At 46.9% G+C, this 26,480-nt stretch overlaps 1 protein-coding gene across 1 annotated transcript in view; it reads right to left on the bottom strand.

Annotated features, from left to right (window-relative positions):
- Nucleotides 1-323: 323 nt before the first annotated feature.
- LOC134966099 (paired box protein Pax-6-like) overlaps nucleotides 324-26,480 on the bottom strand; it is a 145,073-nt gene continuing 118,916 nt past the window's right edge. Inside the window, exons 4-8 of the mRNA XM_063942579.1 lie at nucleotides 5,717-5,799; nucleotides 4,292-4,442; nucleotides 3,255-3,352; nucleotides 2,988-3,132; nucleotides 324-1,754 (exon numbers count right to left, since the gene is read on the bottom strand). Of these exons, the coding sequence (XP_063798649.1) occupies nucleotides 1,669-1,754; nucleotides 2,988-3,132; nucleotides 3,255-3,352; nucleotides 4,292-4,442; nucleotides 5,717-5,799 (563 nt within the window). The 3' untranslated portion in view covers nucleotides 324-1,668. The remainder of the gene's footprint in view (nucleotides 1,755-2,987; nucleotides 3,133-3,254; nucleotides 3,353-4,291; nucleotides 4,443-5,716; nucleotides 5,800-26,480) is intronic.

Here is a 26,480-nt window from a genome sequence, read left to right as displayed (position 1 = left end):
TATACATATCTACATGTATATAACATACAGAATGTCCATAAGGTGCAGCAGATGCTGGAGGATGTCCATAGAAAATCCTTGTGTTCATTCATCAGTTGAGGGTATCTGCAGTCTTCTAGACAGTGTTTCCATCTGTGTCATTCTTTTAGAAGTTGTGGTGATTGCACATTGGTAGCAGACATTTACAGTGTTCTACAGTAGTTCCTAGTAGACCAAAGGTGACTGTCTTTACTCTGCTTTCAGTGACGGAATTGGTGACATCACATTGATCTTTAGGTGCCAATGACTAGTCTTTGGAATCTACTAAAAAATGTTACTACTGACCTGTTAAAGATAATTTATTTTCTCAAAAGTATTTACTACCAAATACAAGAACTAAAATGGAACGTTCAAGAGTAGATTTTTTAACATGTAGGGGAGGTGACCACATAACAAAACTTGCTGGACAGTGTGAATCCAACCAGGTGGGACATCCTTGGTATCGTAGACAAGCAACTTTGTGCCCCAGGAACCGTCAACTTCATTGAGCACGGCAAATGTGTTTGGATGAGTCTGTGTGCAGTACACTATAATATTATATGCACTATATACAAAAAAAAAATAATGGTAAATAAATATGTTCATCAAACATAAATCTTTTCAGAACACAGCTGTAAAAAATACCAACAATGGATACTAAGACACTGGATACTAGAAGAGTCGATAAAGACGTGAAACGTAAAATAAAATGCTAATTGGAGTGAAATAGTCTTTCCAAATGCACTCAAATCACTAGATGTTCCTTTTCCGCAGCAAAATAAACACAGGTAGTTTAGTCCTGGTGCTAGTGAACTGTTACGGACCATTATAACTTGTTGCAATGGGATTTGCTGCCGTTTAATGATGTCACATCTTCCAGTGAAGTATTTAAACCATCAATTCCTAAATTAATTGTCTGGCCCAAGGATGACAAGGAGTTGTCAGAGGGAAGTGCTGCAAGGGTATTGACGGATATTATCAGCCAGCCATGCGGATCTCTTTCAAAGAAAAATGGAGGAATCTAACTATTATACTGGGCACCATAGGGTAAATACAACACTGCAAACACGCCAGTAAAGAGCTACTTCTTACACAGGGTAGTGCTGGCAATAGTCTAGCTGTGGAGGTTTCTGAAGCATTACATATATTATTTCCTCTTTTTTTTTTTTTTAGGTATTAAAAAGGAAATCTAGAAAAGAGCCTAAAAGCACAATTTGTAAAATGAACTCCAGGAAGTCTTCAGACGCACTTCTGAGCAGAGATGTGAATGTATAGGGCTTGTCTCAGCAAAAACAATCTATTTATGTTCACATCGCTATCATATGATCCCCTCCTATCTGCATACAGAATGTTAACAGCTACAGACTTGTAATAATATTCCCGGATTCCGAAGTTAAGAGCCCAGAAACCGTTGTTGTCCGGATAACCTTGCATATCTTGCAATAAGATATTTTGTTAACGGGGTCTGAGGTTATGTTGTTGATATTCTGTCTTTATATAAAATCAGGAATAGAATGGTAGAAAGTAAGTGTGGCCTAATCACTTGCTTATCTGGTAGATGTCCCCTGCGTTTACGGCCTATTCCAGCACTTAAGCCTATGCGGAGGTATTCCTCTCAATCCATTCCCATCCACCAGAGTCATGTGTTCTTCACTGGAGTCTAGGCCAGTATTGGGCCAGATCGGGGTCTCCTCCTGGGACTTGGACAGGAACAGAAACGCCCGGAGAAATTAGTCCTGCACAAAGTAGAGGCATTTTCTGATAACGTGTTTCTGACACACACTGAATCCACAAAATGCTTTTTATATTACAACATTATGTTATCTGTTATCCACGTACATGGAAAGTAAATGCCACCAATTGTATCACCTGTATATTATATTTGCTTTATAGCATTGCATTATATTGCAACTTGTGCCTTTACCAGAGCGCACCACACTAAATATGCAAACGTCTATCTTATATGAAGTATAATGCAGGGGCGAAACTGGGAACAGGGGTGCAGGTTGTATTGTAACCAAGTACAGATGGCCTTAGCACTCTCTTTCCTAGTGAAAAAACTCCCAGAGTGTGAAAAAGGATCCATTTAGATCCCTCTGCCTCCTCCATGTATCCTTCCACCGCAGATCCCTCTGCTGCCTCCACCGACTCTCAGAATAACCTACGCTCCTATGTCTCTCTCTAGGAGAGCTGCTTATTGGAGCTGTCCCAGCAGGAGGGCAATAATAAACAGCACTTAAACTGAATCCCAAATCTCTGCAAATAGCAGCAATAATGTTACTTTTCAGGGCATTAATCTGAATTTGAATCCTCGTATAGATCCCTATAGTACATAATGATGCTGGATGGAGTTATGTGACTGGCGGTCAGGAGACCACCAATCACAATACCTCCCCCTACATCCCGCCCCCTCACAATCCTGACGGGCGGCATGCCACCCAATGATACAATGCATGGGAAAATTGGCATTCCAATATGCTGCAGCCAGATAGCTATGGGATCCAATGGATGAGGGGAAAAAGTTCTATGTTTCAGGCAGAACATTTTCTTTAGAGTTCTTTAGCTTTCTCTATGTAATGAATGGACCTTATAACCGGCAGCCGGACTTGGCATTGCTGTTGCCACAGTAATTTATGTAAGCCAGTAGCAGCAGATACCCAGTGTCCAAGCTCCATAGTGTGTTGCCACTGGGAGAATGCTGAATAGGGGAAGGTGATCGGGGACAGGAGATTGGAATAGACTGGAGTCCTGTTTCTCCATAGGAGCCCCTGGGTCACTGCTCGCAATGGGGGAAAGTTAGGAAACATACTCTCCAAATAATGATTGTTATATCTATAACCCTGATTGAGGGGGATCCCTAACACTTGAGTTACTGTTTGCCTACAGCTGCCGTCAGGTGCAGTGATGTGGACTGTAGGAGTTGTAGGTCCAATTGTTGGTCGCTTTTGTGATCCAGAAGCCAGACTGACCTGTGGAGCCGCTGGCGCCGGATCCAAGGCTTTGGTTATTCATGTGGGACTGAAGCTGAGGCGGTGTATAGGCATCATAACTGCGGACACTGACTGAGGGACTTGGTATCATGCAGGAATAAGAAGAGGTCTGGCTGGTTACCGGCTGTGGAGATGAATAATAGGATGTCAGTGGAAGCAAAATCTCGTAGAATGTAATAAAACAAAATATTACAAAAGAACAATATATAAGTAATGATCAAGGGTATGACATAGGCCTGTACTCACCTGAATGGGGAGGTTATTTGGCATAGTGAAGCTCGGCAAAGGAGGTAGGGAACCATAGCCGTTGGTTATAGCTGCCTCACTCCGGCTCAGCATAGACCCTAAAACAGAAATGTGCACATTCTATAATGTCTACGGGCTCTGTACATCAAAGCTGCCAACTTCCCCTGATTAATGTTATGTAGATTTGTCTTAGATTTGATATAGTGGCCAACAGCACATTATCTATGTTACTTCTGTACGCTGATTCTGGTTTCATTTAATATTAGGACAAGAAGAATATCTCACATTTAATATAATTGCTGTTATGTGCATGTCCTATATAATGTGGACAGGGCATGCTGATATACATTGTGTCGCTTTCCGTCGGCTGGTGTGGAGCGACCAAATATTCAGCTGATAGCGGTGTTCTAGTATAATGTGGCCTAATTCAAATCTGATCGCATAAGCAAATTTATTAGCTAATGGACAAAAGCATGTGCACTGCAGGTGTGGCAGATGTAACATGTGCAGAGAGAGTTAGATTTGGGTGTAGTGTGTTCAAACTGAAATCTAAATTGCATTGTAAAAATAAATCAGCCAGTATTTACCCTGCACAGAAACAATATAACCCTCCCAAATCTAACTCTCTCTGCACATGTTATATCTGCCCCCCCCCCCCCTGCAGTCCACATGGTTTTGCCCATTAGCTAACAAATTTGCTGCTGCGATCAGATCAGAATTACCCCCATTGTCGCATTTACCAACATGCATCACAGTCCTGTTAGTACCGTTCACACTGCGCTGTCGCCCAGTTGCCCAGTAAGAGGTGAGATATTGCAGCATGTATGGTCAGGCGAGAAAATGGTAGCATTTGGTGATCTCTCCAACGTTATCATTTCTCTACAAGAGAATGATGCCTCCAGCATTACTGGGAAAGCTACACATCATGGTGATTGATGCTGGTAATATAAGTGTGTCTGATTCTTACAGCAATTAGGGTCACATCTCCTGAGAACAGGTAGAATACGAATATTGACCCCTTTCTCATCCACTCTCACCTGAGCTGCTGGGCTGTGGTATGGACTGGTAAACGCTGCTGGAGAATGAACTGTTGATTGAAAGATGACTGGAAGCGTTACCCGCTTGACGTCTCTGGTTCCGTAGTTTCTCTTCCCGTCTCCATTTTGCCCTTCGGTTAGAGAACCAAACCTGCAACAGAAGTGACACTGTTTGTACATTTCTATATGTTTTCTTTTACCAACTTAAATAGGATCTAAAATAAATCCTACGCCAGAGGTTCTCAAAACTCCATGCTTGGCCACAGGTGACTTAACTTGTACCTCAGTCAATTTGATTTAAGCATCTGTGCTGAACCTTGGAAAAACTTAAAACTTGGACGGTTGGGGTGTCTTGAGGACAGTGTTTGAGAACCTCTGGACTACACAGTGATTGGGGTTTCACCTGGAATGAGTGCAGACATGTGATTTCACTGAAAAGAAAGGCCTCACGCCTCAGTAAATTTACCAATTCATAGGGAACTCATAAGGATAAATGTGATAGTCAGCGACTTGAAGGCCTCAGCGACTTTCCTGTGAGTCCAAACAAACATGGATTTGACTATGAATTGATTGCTTCTTTAAAACATTTGCCAGACTCACAGGAAAGTCGCTGATTTTTGCAAGTCGCTGACTAATACATTTCCCCTATAGGCTGCATTATCACAAATATTAATTAATTTCATACACAAAATGGCAGCCTCAGCTGTGAAGGTTGCTGCATTTTGGGAGACGTATCAAGCCTTCTAAACAAGAGAGATGGAGAAGTTGTCCACAGCAACCAGTCAACTTCTAGCTATTTTTAATCAGGTGGTACATTCTATAAAATGATAGCTAGAATATGATTGGTTGCTATGGGCAACTTCTCAACCTGTCCTCTTTAGAAAGTTTGATACATCTCCCCATTAATATATTGGAAAGTCTTAGGGGTATGTTTACTAAAGTGCAGGTTTTCAAACAGTGCCCATAGCAATCAATCAGATTCTACTCATCATGAATTTAGCACCTTCTAGAAGATAATAGCCAGAATCTGATTGGTTGCTATAGGCAACATCTCCACCAGTGGCGTATCTATAATGGGTGCAAGGTGTGCGGAACAAACGGGCTGCTGGCTCCAGAAGGGCCTGCACCACACACCCTGCACCCATTTCTTGAATACCTACTCCTCCAGAGTACCACATCAGTGGCTGCAGCGCTGCACAAATCACCAGGAAAATGGCCACCGCACCATTTTCTCGGAGACCTGCACATGTGCACCGGACTCTTAGTGACTCAGTGCGCTGCCAGCTAGATAGGAGGGGGCCCAGATGGAGACTGCACCCAGGCCTCCTGCTCTCTTAAGACGCCCTGATCTCCACTTTTGTAAACCCACACTTCAGTAAATATACCCCTTATTCTTTTACGAGCAATCATTAATATTACGTTTACCTGTATCCGTGCTTCAGGTAAATCAATCTTTGCAGCTAACCTCTCCCTGGCAAAGACATCCGGGTAGTGCGTCCTTTCAAACTCTAAGGAGAAAGAAAACAACAAGCGTACAGAATATTGCCACATCTCAGAGTAAATTTCAGTCAAGAGATATAAATTTGCCAACATTCTGTTTCTCCTAAGTTAATTTTTTCATGGTAACATTTCTTGCTAAAGGACTATAGGTCTGATGATGCGGATGACAGGTGATAAAATCATCCAAACTCGCACTGCGATAATTCATTACATCGCAGGGATGTATAAATTATTGCATGCAGGGACAGAGCACTGGAGCACCAATCACCGGTCCCTGGGTAGGTAAGTATGTAGTGCTCACTGTATACATACAGTGACTACTTACACATTTCTTGTAGATTTGTCCAGGTAGCATTTCCCATTATAAGTCTATTTACTACAAAAAAAAGTGAATTAAAGAGTTTGGAGCAGTTTTTCCTAAAAACTGCTCCAAACGCCATTTAAAACACCCTTTTTCACATTATTTTAGTAACTTTTTTTAAAATAAATATGCCCGTAAATGAGCTAATTAAACAGTGCATAAGGTTATTTACTTCTCCATGTAATCAGTGGTGCATGCAGTATTTCTGGCTGCAAAGCTCAATAACTGGGAGGGAGGCGGCCGATAGACGCATCCTGTGACAGGTGTCCCAATCACACTTCCTCTTTCTCAGAAAGCTTGTGTACAGGGCTCAGTTCCCCTGAGTGGTGAATTTTCAGGTGAAATGCAAAATACCCCATAGACCTAATGGGAGGACAGCTTTGGGTTAGTCCATAGTCCATACCCAACAATAGAATGCATATGAAATTCCGGAAGATGAGATGCCGGCGGTAATATGACCGACACCAGCATTCCGATGCACAGAATCCCGACGGGGGTCGGGTAAATATGTTTTCCCTCCTGCCTTACCCTCCTAACCCTAACTCTGCCTTCCCGCAGCCTAACCCTAGCCCTCTTAGTCATCCCGCCCCCATGCTGTTCAAAGTTGCAATATGCTGAATTTTACAGTAGCGTATGGCCGCAGTGATGAGATTCAGTATGAATTGTGTCATCCTTACTTCACTAGGGAATGTGAGCAGCATGCGTGAGACTGGCTCACTCTCTGGGAGGTCCGGGAGAGTACCCCCAAAATTTGTGACTTTTCCAGAAAGTCCTGGGGCGGGATGCATGACGCATTGCCTTTTGAATGTGATGTATCCCACTGCTCATCGCAAGTGTATATTATCGTCATATGCTTGAAGAAAATTACAAAGGACAGGGTTAGGCCTAGTTTACTTACACGCCCCTGTCGGGATTACGGCAGTTAGAATGCCGGGGTTGGTATTCTGACCCCGGCATCCTTTACCCAACCCTCATGGATATGTAGGTCATACAGACCTGCAGAAACAAGCAAACAGTATACACCTGTTAGGAGGTGTGACTGTTGTATCTCCGAGGGAGAGATGCAAGTATGTATGCATGTCTGGTGATTTCCTGCTGCTTTTAAATAATATTTAACTGTGTTCTATGATTTCACCAAAGAACAGTTATAGAAGGTTCCCAATGTAAAGGCTATTTCTCTGACGTCCTAGTGGATGCTGGGAACTCCGTAAGGACCATGGGGAATAGACGGGCTCCGCAGGAGACTGGGCACTCTTAAAAGAAAGATTAGGTACTATATCTGGTGTGCACTGGCTCCTCCCTCTATGCCCCTCCTCCAGACCTCAGTTAGAATCTGTGCCCGGCCAGAGCTGGATGCACCTAGTGGGCTCTCCTGAGCTCACTAGAAAAGAAAGTATTTGTTAGGTTTTTTATTTTCAGTGAGATCTGCTGGCAACAGACTCACTGCTACGAGGGACTGAGGGGAGAGAAGCAAACCTACCTGCTTGCAGCTAGCTTGTGCTTCTAAGGCTACTGGACACCATTAGCTCCAGAGGGATCGAACACAGGGCCCGACCTCGATCGTCCGTTCCCGGAGCCGCGCCGCCGTCCCCCTTGCAGAGCCAGAAGACGGAAGATAAAGATGAAAAACGGCGGCTGAAGACTCCTGTCTTCATTAAGGTAGAGCACAGCACTGCAGCTGTGCGCCATTGCTCCCATAGCACACCACACACTCCGGTCACTGTTGGGTGCAGGGCGCTGGGGGGGGGGCGCCCTGGGCAGCAATTAGTTTACCTTATGGCACAAATAGCACATAATACAGTGTAGAACACTATATATGTGCAAAAACCCCCGCCATTAACATTATAAAAAGCGGGAGAAGCCCGCCGCTGAGGGGGCGGGGCTATCTTCCTCAGCACAGCCAGCACCATTTTCTCTTCACAGCTCCGCTGGAAGGACGCTCCCCAGGCTCTCCCCTGCAGTATACAGTACAACAAGGGTAAAAATGAGAGGTGGGGCACATAAATTTAGGCGCAAATTGGTGTTAATAAGCAGCTATTGGGAAAAATCACTCAGTATAGTGAAAATCCCTCTGTTATATAGCGCTCTGGTGTGTGCTGGCATACTCTCTCTCTGTCTCCCCAAAGGACTTTGTGGGGTCCTGTCCTCAGTCAGAGCATTCCCTGTGTGTGTGCGGTGTGTCGGTACGGCTGTGTCGACATGTTTGATGTGGAGGGCTACGTGGAGGCGGAGCAGGAGCCGATAAGTGTGATGTCGCCCCCTACAGGGCCGACACCGGAGTGGATGGATATGTGGAAGGTATTAACCGACAGTGTCTACTCTTTACATAAAAGGTTTGATGACGTAACAGCCTTGGGACAGCCGGCATCTCAGCCCGCGCCTGCCCAGGCGTCTCAGAGGCCATCAGGGGCTCAAAAACGCCCGCTAGCTCAGATGGCAGACACAGATGTCGACACGGAGTCTGACTCCAGTGTAGACGAGGATGAGACAAATGTAAAATCCACAAGGGCCATCCGATGCATGATTACGGCAATGAAAAATGTGTTGCACATTTCTGACATTAACCCGGTTACCACTAAAAAGGGTATTATGTTTGGGGAGAAAAAGCAGCCAGTGACTTTTCCCCCATCTGATGAATTAAATGAATTGTGCGAAGAAGCGTGGTGTTCCACTGATAAGAAACTAGTGATTTCTAAGAGGTTACTGATGGCGTACCCTTTCCCGCCAACGGATAGGTTACGCTGGGAGACATCCCCTAGGGTGGACAAGGCGCTCACATGATTATCTAAAAGGGTGGCACTGCCGTCGCAGGATACGGCCGCCCTAAAGGAGCCTGCAGATAGAAAGCAGGAGGCTATCCTGAAGTCTGTATATACACACTCAGGTACTATACTGAGACCTGCTATTGCTTCAGCATGGATGTGTAGTGCTGCAGCAGCATGGTCTGATACCCTGTCAGACAACATTGATACCCTCGACAGGGATGCTATTTTGCTAACCATAGAGCATATAAAGGACGTAGTCTTGTATATGAGGGATGCACAGAGGGACATTTGCCGGCTGGCATCTAGAATTAATGCAATGTCCATTTCTGCCAGGAGAGTATTATGGACTCGGCAGTGGACAGGTGATGCTGATTCTAAAAGGCACATGGAGGTTTTGCCTTATAAGGGTGAGGAATTGTTTGGGGACGGTCTCTCGGACCTCGTATCCACAGCAACAGCTGGGAAGTCGACTTTTTTACCTCAGGTTTCCTCACAGCCTAAGAAAGCACCGTATTATCAAGTACAGTCCTTTCGGCCTCAGAAAGGCAAGCGGGTCAGAGGCGCATCCTTTCTGCCCAGAGGCAGAGGTAGAGGAAAAAAGCTGCACCAGACAGCCAGTTCCCAGGAACAAAAATCCTCCCCTGCTTCCACTAAGTCCACCGCATGACGCTGGGGCTCCACAGGTGGAGCCAGGTGCGGTGGGGGCGTGTCTCCGGAACTTCAGCGACCAGTGGGTTCGCTCACAGGTGGATCTCTGGGTTCTACAAGTGGTATCTCAGGGATACATGCTGGAGTTCGAGGCGACTCCCCCTCGCCGTTACCTCAAATCAGCCTTGCCAGCGGCTCCCAGGGAAAGGGAGGTAGTGCTGGCGGTTATTCACAAGCTGTACCTTCAGCAGGTGATAATCAAGGTTCCCCTCCTTCAACAGGGACGGGGTTACTATTCCACAATGTTTGTGGTACCGAAACCAGACGGTTTGGTGAGACCCATTCTAAATTTAAAATCCTTGAACACTTATGTAAGGAAGTTCAAGTTCAAAACGGAATCGCTCAGGGCGGTTATTGCAAGCCTGGAAGAGGGGGATTTTATGGTGTCGCTGGACCTCAAGGACGCTTATCTGCATGTCCCCATTTACTCACCTCACCAGGAGTACCTCAGGTTTGTGGTACAGGACTGTCATTACCAATTCCAGACGTTGCCGTTTGGTCTGTCCACGACACCGAGGGTATTTACCAAGGTAATGGCCGAAATGATGATACTCCTTCGGAAGAAGGGAGTTATAATTATCCCGTACTTGGACGATCTCCTTATAAAGGCGAGGTCCAAGGAGCAGTTGTTAGTCAACGTAGCACTATCTCGGGAAGTGCTGCAACAGCACGGCTGGATTCTGAATATCGCAAAGTCGCAGCTGATTCCTGCGACGCGTCTGCTGTTCTTGGGCTTGATTCTGGACACAGAACAGAAGAAGGTGTTTCTCCTGGTGGAGAAGGCCCAGGAATTGTCATCTCTGGTCAGGGACCTCCTGAAACCAAAACAGGTGTCGGTGCATCACTGCACGCGAGTCCTGGGAAAGATGGTAGCTTCTTACGAAGCAATTCCCTTCGGCAGGTTCCATGCAAGGATCTTTCAGTGGGATCTGTTAGACAAGTGGTCCGGATCACATCTTCAGATGCATCGGCTGATCACCCTGTCCCCGAGGGCCAGGGTGTCTCTGCTGTGGTGGCTGCAGAGTGCTCATCTTCTCGAGGGCCGCAGATTCGGCATACAGGACTGGGTCCTGGTGACCACGGATGCAAGCCTACGAGGTTGGGGGGCAGTCACTCAGGGAAGGAACTTCCAAGGACAGTGGTCAAGTCAGGAGACTTCCCTTCACATAAATATTCTGGAACTAAGGGCCATTTACAACGCCCTGAGTCAAGCAGAACCCCTGCTTCAAAACCAACCGGTACTGATTCAGTCAGACAACATCACGGCGGTCGCCCATGTAAACCGACAGGGCGGCACAAAAAGCAGGATGGCGATGGCAGAAGCCACAAGGATTCTTCGATGGGTGGAGAATCACGTGCTAGCACTGTCAGCAGTGTTCATTCCGGGAGTGGACAACTGGGAAGCAGACTTCCTCAGCAGGCACGACCTCCACCCGGGAGAGTAGGGACTTCATCCAGAAGTCTTCACGCTGATTGTAAATCGTTGGGAACGGCCACAGGTAGACATGATGGCGTCCCGTCTCAACAAAAAGCTAAAAAGATATTGCGCCAGGGCAAGAGACCCTCAGGCGATAGCTGTGGACGCACTAGTGACACCGTGGGTGTACCAGTCGGTTTATGTGTTCCCTCCTCTTCCTCTCATACCCAAGGTACTGAGGATTGTAAGAAAGAGAGGAGTAAGAACTATACTATTCTTTCCGGATTGGCCAAGAAGATCTTGGTACCCAGAACTACAAGAAATGATCTCAGAGGACCCATGGCCTCTGCCTCTCAGACAGGACCTGTTACAGCAGGGGCCCTGTCTGTTCCAAGACTTACCGCGGCTGCGTTTGACGGCATGGCGGTTGAACGCCTGATCCTAACGGAAAAGGGCATTCCAGATGCAGTGATTCCTACGCTGATAAAGGCTAGGAAAGACGTGACAGCACAGCATTATCACCGTATATGGCGAAAATATGTTGCTTGGTGTGAGGCCAGGAAGGCCCCTACTGAGGAATTCCAGCTGGGTCGATTCCTGCACTTCCTACAGTCAGGAGTGACTATGGGCCTAAAATTAGGATCCATAAAGGTCCAGATTTCGGCCCTATCTATTTTCTTTCAAAAAGAACTGGCTTCACTGCCTGAACTTCAAACGTTTGTTAAGGGAGTGCTGCATATTCAGCCCCCTTTTGTGCCTCCAGTTGCACCTTGGGATCTTAACGTTGTGTTGGATTTCCTGAAATCCCACTGGTTTGAGCCACTTAAGACCGTGGAGCTAAAATATCTCACGTGGAAAGTGGTCATGCTATTGGCCTTAGCTTCGGCTAGGCGTGTGTCAGAATTGGCGGCTTTGTCGTGTAAAAGCCCTTATCTGATCTTCCATATGGACAGGGCAGAATTGAGGACTCGTCCCCAATTTCTCCCTAAGGTGGTATCAGCGTTTAATTTGAAACAACCTATTGTGGTGCCTGCGGCTACTAGGGACTTGGAGGACTCCAAGTTACTAGATGTAGTCAGGGCTTTGAAAATCTATGTAGCCAGGACGGTTGGAGTCAGGAAAACTGACTCGCTGTTTATCCTGCATGCGCCCAACAAGCTGGGTGCTCCTGCTTCAAAGCAAACTATTGCGCGCTGGATCTCTAGCACGATTCAGCAAGCTCATTCTGCGGCAGGATTGCCGCATCCTAAATCGGTAAAAGCCCATTCCACAAGGAAGGTGGGCTCTTCTTGGGCGGCTGCCCGAGGGGTCTCGGCTTTACAGCTTTGCCGAGCTGCTACTTGGTCGGGTTCAAACACATTTGCTAAGTTCTACAAGTTTGATACCCTGGCTGAGGAGGACCTAGCCTTTGCTCATTCGGTGTTGCAGAGTCATCCGCACTCTCCCGCCCGTTTGGGAGCTTTGGTATAATCCCCATGGTCCTTACGGAGTTCCCAGCATCCACTAGGACGTCAGAGAAAATAAGAATTTACTCACCGGTAATTCTATTTCTCGTAGTCCGTAGTGGATGCTGGGCGCCCGTCCCAAGTGCGGACTCTCTGCAATACATGTATATAGTTATTGCTTAACTAAAGGGTTATTGTTATGAGCCATCTGTTGCTGAGGCTCAGTTGTTGTTCATACTGTTAACTGGATATAGTATCACGAGTTGTACGGTGTGATTGGTGTGGCTGGTATGAGTCTTACCCTGGATTACAAATCCTTTCCTAGTAATGTCAGCTCTTCCGGGCACAGTTTCCCTAACTGAGGTCTGGAGGAGGGACATAGAGGGAGGAGCCAGTGCACACCAGATGTAGTACCTAATCTTTCTTTTAAGAGTGCCCAGTCTCCTGCGGAGCCCGTCTATTCCCCATGGTCCTTACGGAGTTCCCAGCATCCACTACGGACTACGAGAAATAGAATTACCGGTGAGTAAATTCTTATTTTCCATCTGACTATCGATATAATCATTATGTCCATGTTTTGGTGTTACCATGGCGAAATTTCAAATATTTCTTTATAGGGGCTTCTGTGAGCACTGTTAGCAGGCTTCAGGCCTTGTATCTTTCCAGTTCTGGTGTGAGGGCCGTCTGCGGGGAGTCAGGGACAACATAGCTAGCGATGTGCATAATGGGCCTGATTCAGAGCAGCCAAAGGGCAGAGCATCCCATTGGATGTAACCTGTGTTGGAGGGTGTTTCTCGCCCAATCAGCTGTGGACTAGGTGTGATAGACCTGCTGCTAACCCAATGAGAGCTCCTAGCCACACCCAGCATTATACACGCAGTCACAGGCCTGGGCTATTATATATATATATTTATATATACACACATATATATATATATATATATAAAATATATATATATATATATATATATACTCTATTGTGGAAAATGCAGAAGCAAGTCTGATCTTGTAGACAATGGGGGATGAAAGTCGCTGAGGGGACCAGCACTTACACAGAAGGCAGTTGCACTCCAGTTCCTCCTAGTGCCTGCCAGCTGTCGCAGGTAAGCAAAGGCAGAGCAGAGCTCACCTCTAACAGCAGAAGCTTTACACCTCTATGACCATCATGATCTGCTGTGCAGCTCTATTTGTGCAACATTAGACTACATTACATTATTGTTCATCTGTGATGCGCAATGATTGTGGCAGAGGACTAGATGTTACTCCTGTGTTGGAGTATCTGTCTCTCCCTCCTTACATCGTTGCAAGGCTTGCTTTCTGTAATCTAAGGGCAGTAGAAAAGATAACCCAGAATGGAGTCTGAAGTTATAGAGGTCCAGCCAGGCAGGCCTAAGGCTTCATAGCACTGTCTGTTACCCAAAGTAACCAAGGTAAACAATTGTCTCTCTCTCTACAGGAAGCCAGGCAGTACTGTGGCCCTCATTCCGAGTTGATCGGTCGCAAGGCGAATTTAGCAGAGTTACACACGCTAAGCCGCCGCCTACTGGGAGTGAATCTTAGCTTCTTAAAATTGCGACCGATGTATTCGCAATATTGCGATTACTAACTACTTAGCAGTTTCAGAGTAGCTTCAGACTTACTCTGCCTGTGCGATCATTTCAGTGCTTGTCGTTCCTGGTTGACGTCACAAACACACCCAGCGTTCGCCCAGGCACTCCCACCGTTTCTCCGGCCACTCCTGCGTTTTTTCCGGAAACGGTAGCGTTTTCAGCCACACGCCCCTGAAACGCCGTGTTTCCGCCCAGTAACACCCATTTCCTGTCAATCACATTACGATCGCCGGAGCGAAGAAAAAGCCGTGAGTAAAAATACTTTCTTCATAGTAAAGTTACTTGGCGCAGTCGCAGTGCGAACATTGCGCATGCGCACTAAGCGGATTTTCACTGCGATGCGATGAAAAATACCGAGCGAACAACTCGGAATGAGGGCCTGTATCTGATAATCTAATGCTGCTTTCACATCGCAAACCCTGCTTTTAAAACTTTTCTTAAAACGGGTCTTAAAACGGGTCTGAGCAGTTAAACCCCCTTCACATCGCATGTTGTAACCAGTATATTACCATTTCATTACCGTTTTGGTACCTTTCACACTGAACCCCTTTCACCCATAGAAAACAGTGGTTGTCATTTTATATGGACTTTTCTGGCCCACACATTATTAATAATTATGAATAATTTGGCTAGTCGTACGATGGAACCCAGCAGCTTCAAGCATCTTTACCATGGTTTTGTAGATTACTGTATCCTTCACTGTCCCAGTGATTTGTCTACATATTTCTTCATCCCCTCTGATCCTAAGCAGCTCCCTAACCTCCTCATCGCTCCAATTTGCCATTTTAAACTGTATTCTGTATAATAAAACGCTCCCTTCACTCTCATGTGTTTCCTCCAGATTATTTCCTGCTTCTGCCTGGTAACATCACGCATGGAGACAGCATATCACCTTCTGTGGCTTGGAAATACCGTTTCTGAGCCTTTCACACTGCACAATGAAACGGGTCTGAACCGTGTAGGACCCTGCTTTTTAACCGTTTCAAAATACCGGTATTTTGAAAACGGTATATTCAAGGTGGCCCTTTCACTCCACAGCTAGAACCGTTTTGGAAGGCTTAAAAATCGGCAATTTACCGGGTTAAAGCTGCGGTGTGAAAGGGGTATTAAATCTCACACTGACCTTCTTCTATTGGCAAACATGTGTTTGTCATAAAAATATGTGTCTCACCCATGGGCTCATGAGTTAAGACTGATTGACCCGATGCAACAAGAGTGTAAAGAGATGAATCACCAATAAGTGGTGATGAAAAAAAATATTTTATCAGGCATCCGGTTTGAAGATCGACACTGTCTGGGTCAACAATGTTTAGGTTGACCACTATAGGTCGACAGTCACTAGACCGACAGGGTTTGAAGGTCGACATGTGCTAGGTCGACTGGTCAAAAGGTCGACATGAGTTTTTCAAATTTTTATTTCTCTGACGTCCTAGTGGATGCTGGGAACTCCGTAAGGACCATGGGGAATAGCGGGCTCCGAAGGAGACTGGGCACATCTAAGAAAGAATTAGGACTACCTGGTGTGCACTGGCTCCTCCCTCTATGCCCCTCCTCCAGACCTCAGTTAGAATTCTGTGCCCGGCCGAGCTGGTTGCACACTAGGGGCTCTCCTGAGCTCCTAGAAAAGAAAGTATATATTTAGGTTTTTTATTTTCAGTGAGACCTGCTGGCAACAGACTCACTGTTACGAGGGACTTAGGGGAGAGAAGCGAACCTACCTGCTTGCAGCTAGCTTGGGCTTCTAGGCTACTGGACACCATTAGCTCCAGAGGGATCGAACACAGGCCCAGCCTCGGTCGTCCGGTCCCGGAGCCGCGCCGCCGTCCCCCTTGCAGAGCCAGAAGCAAGAAGAACGTCCAGGAAATCAGCGGCTGAAGACTCCGGTCTTCATTAAGGTAGCGCACAGCACTGCAGCTGTGCGCCATTGCTCCCCATGCACACCACACTCCGGTCACTGATGGGTGCAGGGCGCTGGGGGGGGGCGCCCTGGGCTGCAATAAGAGTACCTTATATTGGCATAAAACACATAATATAGTCAGTAAGACTATATATGTGTAAAATCCCCTGCCAAAAATATCCTTAAAAAAGCGGGAGAAGTCCGCCGAGAAGGGGGCGGGGCTATCTCCCTCAGCACACTGGCGCCATTTCCTCTCACAGCTCCGCTGGAGGGACGCTCCCCAGGCTCTCCCCTGCAGTTTCCAGGCTCAATAGGGTGAAAAAGAGAGGGGGGGCACTAAATATAGGCGAAAACTGTATATTTATAGCAGCTATAGGGGAAAAATCACTGTGTGTAGTGTGAATCCCTGCATTATATAGCGCTCTGGTGTGTGCTGGCATACTCTCTCTCTGTCTCCCCAAAGGACTTTGTGGGGTCCTGTCCTCAGTCAGAGCATTCCCTGTGTGTGTGCGTGTGTCGGTACGGCTGTGTCGACATGATTGATGAGGAAGATTATATGGAGGCGGAGCAGGTGCCGATAAGTGTGATGTCACCCCCTGCGGGGTCGACACCAGAGTGGGTGGATATGTGGAAGGTATTAACCGACAGTGTCAACTCCTTTACATAAAAGGCTAGATGACGTACAGCAGTGGGACAGCCGGCTTCTCAGCTCGTGCCTGCCCAGGCGTCTCAAAAGCCATCAGGGGCTCAAAAACGCCCGCTACCTCAGATGGCAGACACAGATGTCGACACGGAGTCTGACTCCAGTGTAGACGACGATGAGACAAATGTAAAATCCACAAGGGCCATCCGTTGTATGATTACGGCAATGAAAAATGTGTTGCACATTTCTGACAATAACCCAGTTACCACAAAAAAGGGTATTATAGTTGGGGAGAAAAAGCATCCAGTGGTTTTTCCCCCATCAGATGAATTGAATAAAGTGTGTGAAGTGGGGTTCCCCCGATAAGAAAATAGTAATTTCTAAAACGTTACTGATGGCGTATCCTGTCCCGCCAAAGGACAGGTTACGTTGGGAGACGTCCCCTAGGGTGGAGAAGGCGCTCACACGCTTGGCAAAAAAGGTGGCACTGCCGTCTCAGGATACGGCCGCCTTAAAGGAGCCTGCTGATAAAAGCAGGAAGCTATCCTGAAGTCTGTATATACACACTCAGGTATTATACTGAGACCTGCAATTGCTTCAGTGTGTAGTGCTGCAGCAGCTTGGTCCGATACCCTGTCAGATAATATGGATACTAGACAGGGATACTATTTTGCTAACCATAGAGCATTTTAAAGACGTGGTCTTATATATGAGAGATGCACAGAGGGATATTTGCCGGCTGGCATCTAAAATTAATGCAATGTCCATTTCTGCCAGAAGAGTATTATGGACTCGGCAGTGGACTGGGGATGCTGATTCTAAAAGGCACATGGAGGTTTTGCCTTATAAGAGTGAGGAATTGTTTGGGGAGAGTCTCTCGGACCTAGTATCCACAGCAACAGCTGGGAAGTCGACAGTTTTACCTCAGGTTTCCTCACAGCCTAAGAAAGCACCGTATTATCAGGTACAGTCCTTTCGGCCACAAAAAGGCAAGCGGGTCAGAGGCGCTTCCTTTCTGCCCAGAGGCAGGGGAAGAGGGAAAAAGCTGCACCAGACAGCCAGTTCCCTGGAACCAAAATCCTCCCCCGCTTCCTCTAAAGTCCACCGCATGACGCTGGGGCTCCACAGGCGGAGCCAGGTGCGGTGGGGGCGCGTCTCCGGAACTTCAGCGACCAGTGGGTTCGCTCACAGGTAGATCCCTGGGTTCTACAAGTGGTATCTCAGGGATACAAGCTGGAGTTAGAGGCCACTTCCCCTCGCCGTTACCTCAAATCTGCCTTGCCGGCTGCTCCCAAAGAAAGGGAGGTAGTACTGGACGCTATTCACAAGCTGTACTTCCAGCAGGTGACAATCAAGGTACCCCCCCCCTTCAACAAGGGCGGGGTTACTATTCCACAATGTTGTGGTACCGAAACCAGAGGGTTCGGTGAGACCCATCCTAAATTTAAAATTCTTGAACACTTATATAAGGAAGTTCAAGTTCAAGATGGAATCGCTCAGGGCGGTTATACAAGCCTGGAAGAGGGTGTCCCCATGTACCCACCTCACCAGGAGTACCTCAGGTTTGTGGTACAGGACTGTCATTACCAATGCCAGACGTTGCCGTTTGGTCTGTCCACGGCACCGAGGGTATTTACCAAGGTAATGGCCAAAATGATGATACTCCTTAGAAAGAAGGGAGTTATAATTATCCCGTACTTGGACGATCTCCTGAAAAGGAGAGGTCCAAGGAGCAGTTGCTAGTCAGCGTAGCACTATCTCAGGAAGTGCTGCATCAGCACGGCTGGATCCTGAATATCCCAAAGTCGCAGCTGATTCCCGCGACGCGTCTGCTGTTCCTGGGTATGATTCTGGACACAGAACAGAAGAACAGAAAAAACGTACAATATACAGCGCTTGGAAAAAACTGGATATGGAGAAAAACAATTGAGTTTTATTTAGTAAATTATGTTGCAACAATTAATTAAAAATTCATGGATGTACATCAATTAAAAAATAAAATAAAAGTAATATTATACTGATATATAAGCTTATTGGGCAAGCACAGCACAGCAGAATGGTTTGGTATATTACCATATGAGAAGTTGAGAGATCAATTGGTGCATATACTCCTTGGAACTTGTGCCACAGTCCTGGGGGCAATTTGCAATGCAGGCAGATGTGAGTCCACAAATTTCTTTTAGAAACCGACCTTTTGCTTTGTTCCGAGCGGCAGCTCAGTCCTATTCGTAGCTTGGTCTTCTTTCGTTATAGTGGATATCTGTCAATTCCCCATTTAGGCAGGTGGATGGACTTCCAGGCTTGTTCCAGGTGTTTTGGCAATTGGAGTCTGTATGCCCAACTTCTCCAGACCAACGCGTTTCACTGTAACAACAGCTTTCTCAAGGTATTATACCTTGAGAAAGCTGTTGTTACAGTGAAACGCGTTGGTCTGGAGAAGTTGGGCATACAGACTCCAATTGCCAAAACACCTGGAACAAGCCTGGAAGTCCATCCACCTGCCTAAATGGGGAATTGACAGATATCCACTATAACGAAAGAAGACCAAGCTACGAATAGGACTGAGCTGCCGCTCGGAACAAAGCAAAAGGTCGGTTTCTAAAAGAAATTTGTGGACTCACATCTGCCTGCATTGCAAATTGCCCCCAGGACTGTGGCACAAGTTCCAAGGAGTATATGCACCAATTGATCTCTCAACTTCTCATATGGTAATATACCAAACCATTCTGCTGTGCTGTGCTTGCCCAATAAGCTTATATATCAGTATAATATTACTTTTATTTTATTTTTTAATTGATGTACATCCATGAATTTTTAATTAATTGTTGCAACATAATTTACTAAATAAAACTCAATTGTTTTTCTCCATATCCAGTTTTTTCCAAGCGCTGTATATTGTACGTTTTTTCTGTTATTCTCAGGGGCTAACTACCCCTCCTTTTACAGCTGCTTAACGAGAAGCACCACACCTCATAAGCGCCGAACTTATTACCTTGGTAATTTTCTCTTTTACAGAACAGAAGAAGGTTTTTCTCCCGGAGGAGAAGGCCCAGGAATTATCATCTCTGGTCAGGGACCTCCTGCAACCAAAACAGGTGTCGGTGCATCACTGCACGCGAATCCTGGGAAAGATGGTAGCTCTTACGAAGCGTTTCCCTTTGGCAGGTTCCATGCGTGGATCTTCCAGTGGGATCTCTTGGACAAGTAGGTCCGAATCGCATCTTCAGATGCATCGGTGGATCACCCTGTCACCAAGGGCCAGGGTGTCTCTGCTGTGGTGGCTGCAGAGTGCTCATCTTCGTGAAGGCCGCAGATTCGGCATACAGGACTGGGTCCTGGTGACCACGAATGCAAGCCTCCGAGGGTGGGGGGCAGTCACTCAGGGAAGAAAACGTCCAAGGACAAAAACTTCCTTGCATATAAATATTCTGGAACTACGGGTCATTTACAATGCCCTGAGTAGAACAGAAACCCTGCTTCAAAAACAACCGGTGCTGATTCAGTCAGACAACATCACGGCTGTCGCCCATGTAAATCGACAGGGCGGCACAAGAAGCAGGATAGCAATGGCAGAAGCCACAAGGATTCTTCGATGGGCGGAGAATCACGTGATAGCACTGTCAGCAGTGTTCATTCCGGGAGTGGAAAACTGGGAAGCAGACTTCCTCAGCAGACACAACCTCCACCCGGGAGAGTGGGGACTTCATCCAGAAGTCTTCAAGCTGTTTGTACACCGGTGGGAACGACCACAGGTGGACATGATGGCGTCCCGCCTCAATAAAAAGCTAAAATAAGAATTTACTCACCGGTAATTCTATTTCTCGTAGTCCGTAGTGGATGCTGGGACTCCGTAAGGACCATGGGGAATAGCGGCTCCGCAGGAGACTGGGCACAACTATAAAGAAAGCTTTAGACTACTGGTGTGCACTGGCTCCTCCCACTATGACCCTCCTCCAGACTTCAGTTAGGATACTGTTCCCGGAAGAGCTGACACAGTAAGGAAGGATTTTGAATCCCGGGTAAGACTCATACCAGCCACACCAATCACACCGTATAACTCGTGATACAATACCCAGTTAACAGTATGATAACAACTGAGCCTCTCAACAGATGGCTCAACAATAACCCTTTAGTTAAGCAATAACTATGTACAAGTATTGCAGACAATCCGCACTTGGGATGGGCGCCCAGCATCCACTACGGACTACGAGAAATAGAATTACCGGTGAGTAAATTCTTATTTTCTCTGACGTCCTAAGTGGATGCTGGGACTCCGTGAGGACCATGGGAATTATACCAAAGCTCCCAAACGGGCGGGAGAGTGCGGATGACTCTGCAGCACCGAATGGGCAAACTCTAGGTCCTTCTCAGCCAGGGTGTCAAACTTGTAGAATTTAGCAAACGTGTTTGACCCCGACCAAGTAGCTGCTCGGCAAAGTTGAAGAGCCGAGACCCCTCGGGCAGCCGCCCAAGAAGAGCCCACCTTCCTCGTGGAATGGGCTTTCACTGATTTAGGATGCGGCAGTCCAGCCGCAGAATGTGCAAGCTGAATCGTACTACAGATCCAGCGAGCAATAGTCTGCTTTGAAGCAGGTGCACCCAACTTGTCTTTCTGACTCCAGCTGTCCTGGAAACATATATTTTCAGGGCCCTGACTACGTCCAACAACTTGGAAGCCTCCAAGTCTTTTGTAGCCGCAGGCACCACGATAGGTTGGTTCAGATGAAAAGCTGATACCACTTTAGGGAGAAACTGGGGACGAGTCCTCAATTCTGCCCTATCCATATGGAAAATCAGATAAGGGCTTTTACATGACAAAGCCGCCAATTCTGATACACGCCTGGCCGAAGCCAAGGCCAACAACATGACCACTTTCCACGTGAGATATTTCAAATCCACGGTTTTCAGTGGCTCAAACCAATGTGACTTTAGGAAATCCAACACCACGTTGAGATCCCAAGGTGCCACTGGAGGCACAAAAGGGGGCTGAATATGCAGCACTCCCTTAACAAAAGTCTGAACTTCAGGTAGTGAAGCCAGTTCTCTCTGGAAGAAAATCGATAGAGCCGAAATCTGGACCTTAATGGAACCCAATTTAAGGCCCATAGTCACCCCTGACTGTAGGAAGTGCAGGAAACGGCCCAGCTGAAATTCCTCCGTTGGGGCCTTCCTGGCCTCACACCACGCAACATATTTTCGCCATATGCGGTGATAATGGTTTGCGGTTACTTCTTTCCTAGCTTTAATCAGCGTAGGAATGACTTCCTCCGGAATGCCCTTTTCCTTCAGGATCCGGTGTTCAACCGCCATGCCGTCAAACGCAGCCGCGGTAAGTCTTGGAACAGACAGGGCCCCTGCTGCAGCAGGTCTTGTCTGAGCGGTAGAGGCCATGGGTCCTCTGAGATCATTTCTTGAAGTTCCGGGTACCAAGCTCTTCTTGGCAAATCCGGAACAATGAGTATAGTTCTTACTCCTCCGTATTTTCCTCAGTACCTTTGGTATGAGAGGAAGAGGAGGGAACACATAAACCGACCGGTACACCCACGGTGTCACTAGAGCGTCCACAGCTATCGCCTGCGGGTCTCTTGACCTGGCGCAATACTTTTCTAGCTTTTTGTTTAGGCGGGACGCCATCATGTCCACCTGTGGCCTTTCCCAACGGTTTACAATCATTTGAAAGACTTCTGGATGAAGTCCCCACTCTCCCGGGTGGAGGTCGTGCCTGCTGAGGAAGTCTGCTTCCCAGTTGTCCACTCCCGGAATGAACACTGCTGACAGTGCTAACACGTGATTTTCCGCCCATCGGAGAATCCTTGTGGCTTCTGCCATTGCCGTCCTGCTTCTCGTGCCGCCCTGTCGGTTTACATGGGCGACCGCCGTGATGTTGTCTGACTGGATCAGTACCGGCTGGTTCTGAAGCAGGGGTTTTGCCTGAATTAGGGCATTGTAAATGGCCCTTAGTTCTAGAGATGAGCGGGTTCGGTTTCTTTGAATCCGAACCCGCACGAACTTCACTTTTTTTTTCACGGGTCCGAGCGACTCGGATCTTCCCGCCTTGCTCGGTTAACCCGAGCGCGCCCGAACGTCATCATGACGCTGTCGGATTCTCGCGAGACTCGGATTCTATATAAGGAGCCGCGCATCGCCGCCATTTTCACACGTGCATTGAGATTGATAGGGAGAGGACGTGGCTGGCGTCCTCTCCATTTAGATTAGATTTAGAAGAGAGAGAGAGAGAGAGAGATTGCTGTGATACTGTAGATTAGAAGAGAGTGCAGACAGAGTTTAGTGACTGACGACCACAGTGACCAGTGACCACCAGAGACAGTGCAGTTGTTTGTTTTATTTAATATATCCGTTCTCTGCCTGAAAAAAACGATACACAGTCACACAGTGACTCAGTCTGTGTGCACTGCTCAGCCCAGTGTGCTGCACATCAATGTATTGTATATAAAGCTTATAATTGTGGGGGAGACTGGGGAGCACTGCAGGTTGTTATAGCAGGAGCCAGGAGTACATGATAAATAATATTATATTAAAATTAAACAGTGCACACTTTTGCTGCAGGAGTGCCACTGCCAGTGTGACTAGTGGTGACCAGTGCCTGACCACCAGTATATTAGTAGTATTGTATACTATCTCTTTATCAATCAGTCTATATTAGCAGCAGACACAGTACAGTGCGGTAGTTCACGGCTGTGGCTACCTCTGTGTCGGCACTCGGCAGGCAGTCCGTCCATCCATAATTGTATTATAATATATACCACCTAACCGTGGTTTTTTTTTCATTCTTTATACCGTCGTCATACTAGTTGTTACGAGTATACTACTATCTCTTTATCAACCAGTGTACAGTGCGGTAGTTCACGGCTGTGGCTACCTCTGTGTCGGCACTCGGCAGGCAGTCCGTCCAACCATAATTGTATTATATACCACCTAACCGTGGTTTTTTTTTCATTCTTTATACCGTCGTCATACTAGTTGTTACGAGTATACTACTATCTCTTTATCAACCAGTGTACAGTGCGGTAGTTCACGGCTGTGGCTACCTCTGTGTCGGCACTCGGCAGGCAGTCCGTCCAACCATAATTGTATTATATACCACCTAACCGTGGTTTTTTTTTCATTCTTTATACCGTCGTCATACTAGTTGTTACGAGTATACTACTATCTCTTTATCAACCAGTGTACAGTGCGGTAGTTCACGGCTGTGGCTACCTCTGTGTCGGCACTCGGCAGGCAGTCCGTCCATCCATAATTGTATTATAATATATACCACCTAACCGTGGTTTTTTTTTCATTCTTTATACCGTCGTCATACTAGTTGTTACGAGTATACTACTATCTCTTTATCAACCAGTGTACAGTGCGGTAGTTCACGGCTGTGGCTACCTCTGTGTCGGCACTCGGCAGGCAGTCCGTCCATCCATAATTGTATTATAATATATACCACCTAACCGTGGTTTTTTTTTCATTCTTTATACCGTCGTCATACTAGTTGTTACGAGTATACTACTATCTCTTTATCAACCAGTGTACAGTGCGGTAGTTCACGGCTGTGGCTACCTCTGTGTCGGCACTCGGCAGGCAGTCCGTCCATCCATAATTGTATTATATACCACCTAACCGTGGTTTTTTTATACCACCTAACCGTGGCAGTCCGTCCATAATTGTATACTAGTATCCAATCCATCCATCTCCATTGTTTACCTGAGGTGCCTTTTAGTTCTGCCTATAAAATATGGAGAACAAAAAAGTTGAGGTTCCAAAATTAGGGAAAGATCAAGATCCACTTCCACCTCGTGCTGAAGCTGCTGCCACTAGTCATGGCCGAGACGATGAAATGCCAGCAACGTCGTCTGCCAAGGCCGATGCCCAATGTCATAGTACAGAGCATGTCAAATCCAAAACACCAAATATCAGAAAAAAAAGGACTCCAAAACCTAAAATAAAATTGTCGGAGGAGAAGCGTAAACTTGCCAATATGCCATTTACCACACGGAGTGGCAAGGAACGGCTGAGGCCCTGGCCTATGTTCATGGCTAGTGGTTCAGCTTCACATGAGGATGGAAGCACTCAGCCTCTCGCTAGAAAACTGAAAAGACTCAAGCTGGCAAAAGCACCGCAAAGAACTGTGCGTTCTTTGAAATCCCAAATCCACAAGGAGAGTCCAATTGTGTCGGTTGCGATGCCTGACCTTCCCAACACTGGACGTGAAGAGCATGCGCCTTCCACCATTTGCACGCCCCCTGCAAGTGCTACGAGGTTACATCCAGAAAATGTGGAGAAGATGATGTTCATTAAAATGAATTATAATCAATTCCTCCGCGGAGACATTGACCAGCAGCAATTGCCTCCACAAAGTACACAGGGAGCTGAGATGGTGGATTCCAGTGGGGACGAATTGATAATCTGTGAGGAGGGGGATGTACACGGTGATATATCGGAGGGTGAAGATGAGGTGGACATCTTGCCTCTGTAGAGCCAGTTTGTGCAAGGAGAGATTAATTGCTTCTTTTTTGGGGGGGGTCCAAACCAACCCGTCATATCAGTCACAGTCGTGTGGCAGACCCTGTCACTGAAATGATGGGTTGGTTAAAGTGTGCATGTCCTGTTTTGTTTATACAACATAAGGGTGGGTGGGAGGGCCCAAGGATAATTCCATCTTGCACCTCTTTTTTCTTTTCTTTTTCTTTGCATCATGTGCTGATTGGGGAGGGTTTTTTGGAAGGGACATCCTGCGTGACACTGCAGTGCCACTCCTAGATGGGCCCGGTGTTTGTGTCGGCCACTAGGGTCGCTAATCTTACTCACACAGCTACCTCATTGCGCCTCTTTTTTTCTTTGCGTCATGTGCTGTTTGGGGAGGGTTTTTTGGAAGGGACATCCTGCGTGACACTGCAGTGCCACTCCTAGATGTGCCCGGTGTTTGTGTCGGCCACTAGGGTCGCTAATCTTACTCACACAGCTACCTCATTGCGCCTCTTTTTTTCTTTGCGTCATGTGCTGTTTGGGGAGGGTTTTTTGGAAGGGACATCCTGCGTGACACTGCAGTGCCACTCCTAGATGGGCCCGGTGTTTGTGTCGGCCACTAGGGTCGCTAATCTTACTCACACAGTCAGCTACCTCATTGCGCCTCTTTTTTTCTTTGCGTCATGTGCTGTTTGGGGAGGGTTTTTTGGAAGGGCCATCCTGCGTGACACTGCAGTGCCACTCCTAGATGGGCCCGGTGTTTGTGTCGGCCACTAGGGTCGCTAATCTTACTCACACAGCTACCTCATTGCGCCTCTTTTTTTCTTTGCGTCATGTGCTGTTTGGGGAGGGTTTTTTGGAAGGGCCATCCTGCGTGACACTGCAGTGCCACTCCTAGATGGGCCCGGTGTTTGTGTCGGCCACTAGGGTCGCTAATCTTACTCACACAGCTACCTCATTGCGCCTCTTTTTTTCTTTGCGTCATGTGCTGTTTGGGGAGGGTTTTTTGGAAGGGCCATCCTGCGTGACACTGCAGTGCCACTCCTAGATGGGCCCGGTGTTTGTGTCGGCCACTAGGGTCGCTAATCTTATTCACACAGCTACCTCATTGCGCCTCTTTTTTTCTTTGCGTCATGTGCTGTTTGGGGAGGGTTTTTTGGAAGGGACATCCTGCGTGACACTGCAGTGCCACTCCTAGATGGGCCCGGTGTTTGTGTCGGCCACTAGGGTCGCTTATCTTACTCACACAGCGACCTCGGTGCAAATTTTAGGACTAAAAATAATATTGTGAGGTGTGAGGTATTCAGAATAGACTGAAAATGAGTGTAAATTATGGTTTTTGAGGTTAATAATACTTTGGGATCAAAATGA

Source organism: Pseudophryne corroboree, chromosome 10 (assembly GCF_028390025.1).
Source record: "Pseudophryne corroboree isolate aPseCor3 chromosome 10, aPseCor3.hap2, whole genome shotgun sequence".
Classification (NCBI taxonomy): Eukaryota; Metazoa; Chordata; class Amphibia; order Anura; family Myobatrachidae; genus Pseudophryne; species Pseudophryne corroboree.
Note: the sequence above shows the minus strand (reverse complement) of the source record. Positions and strands in the feature narration are given on the sequence as shown.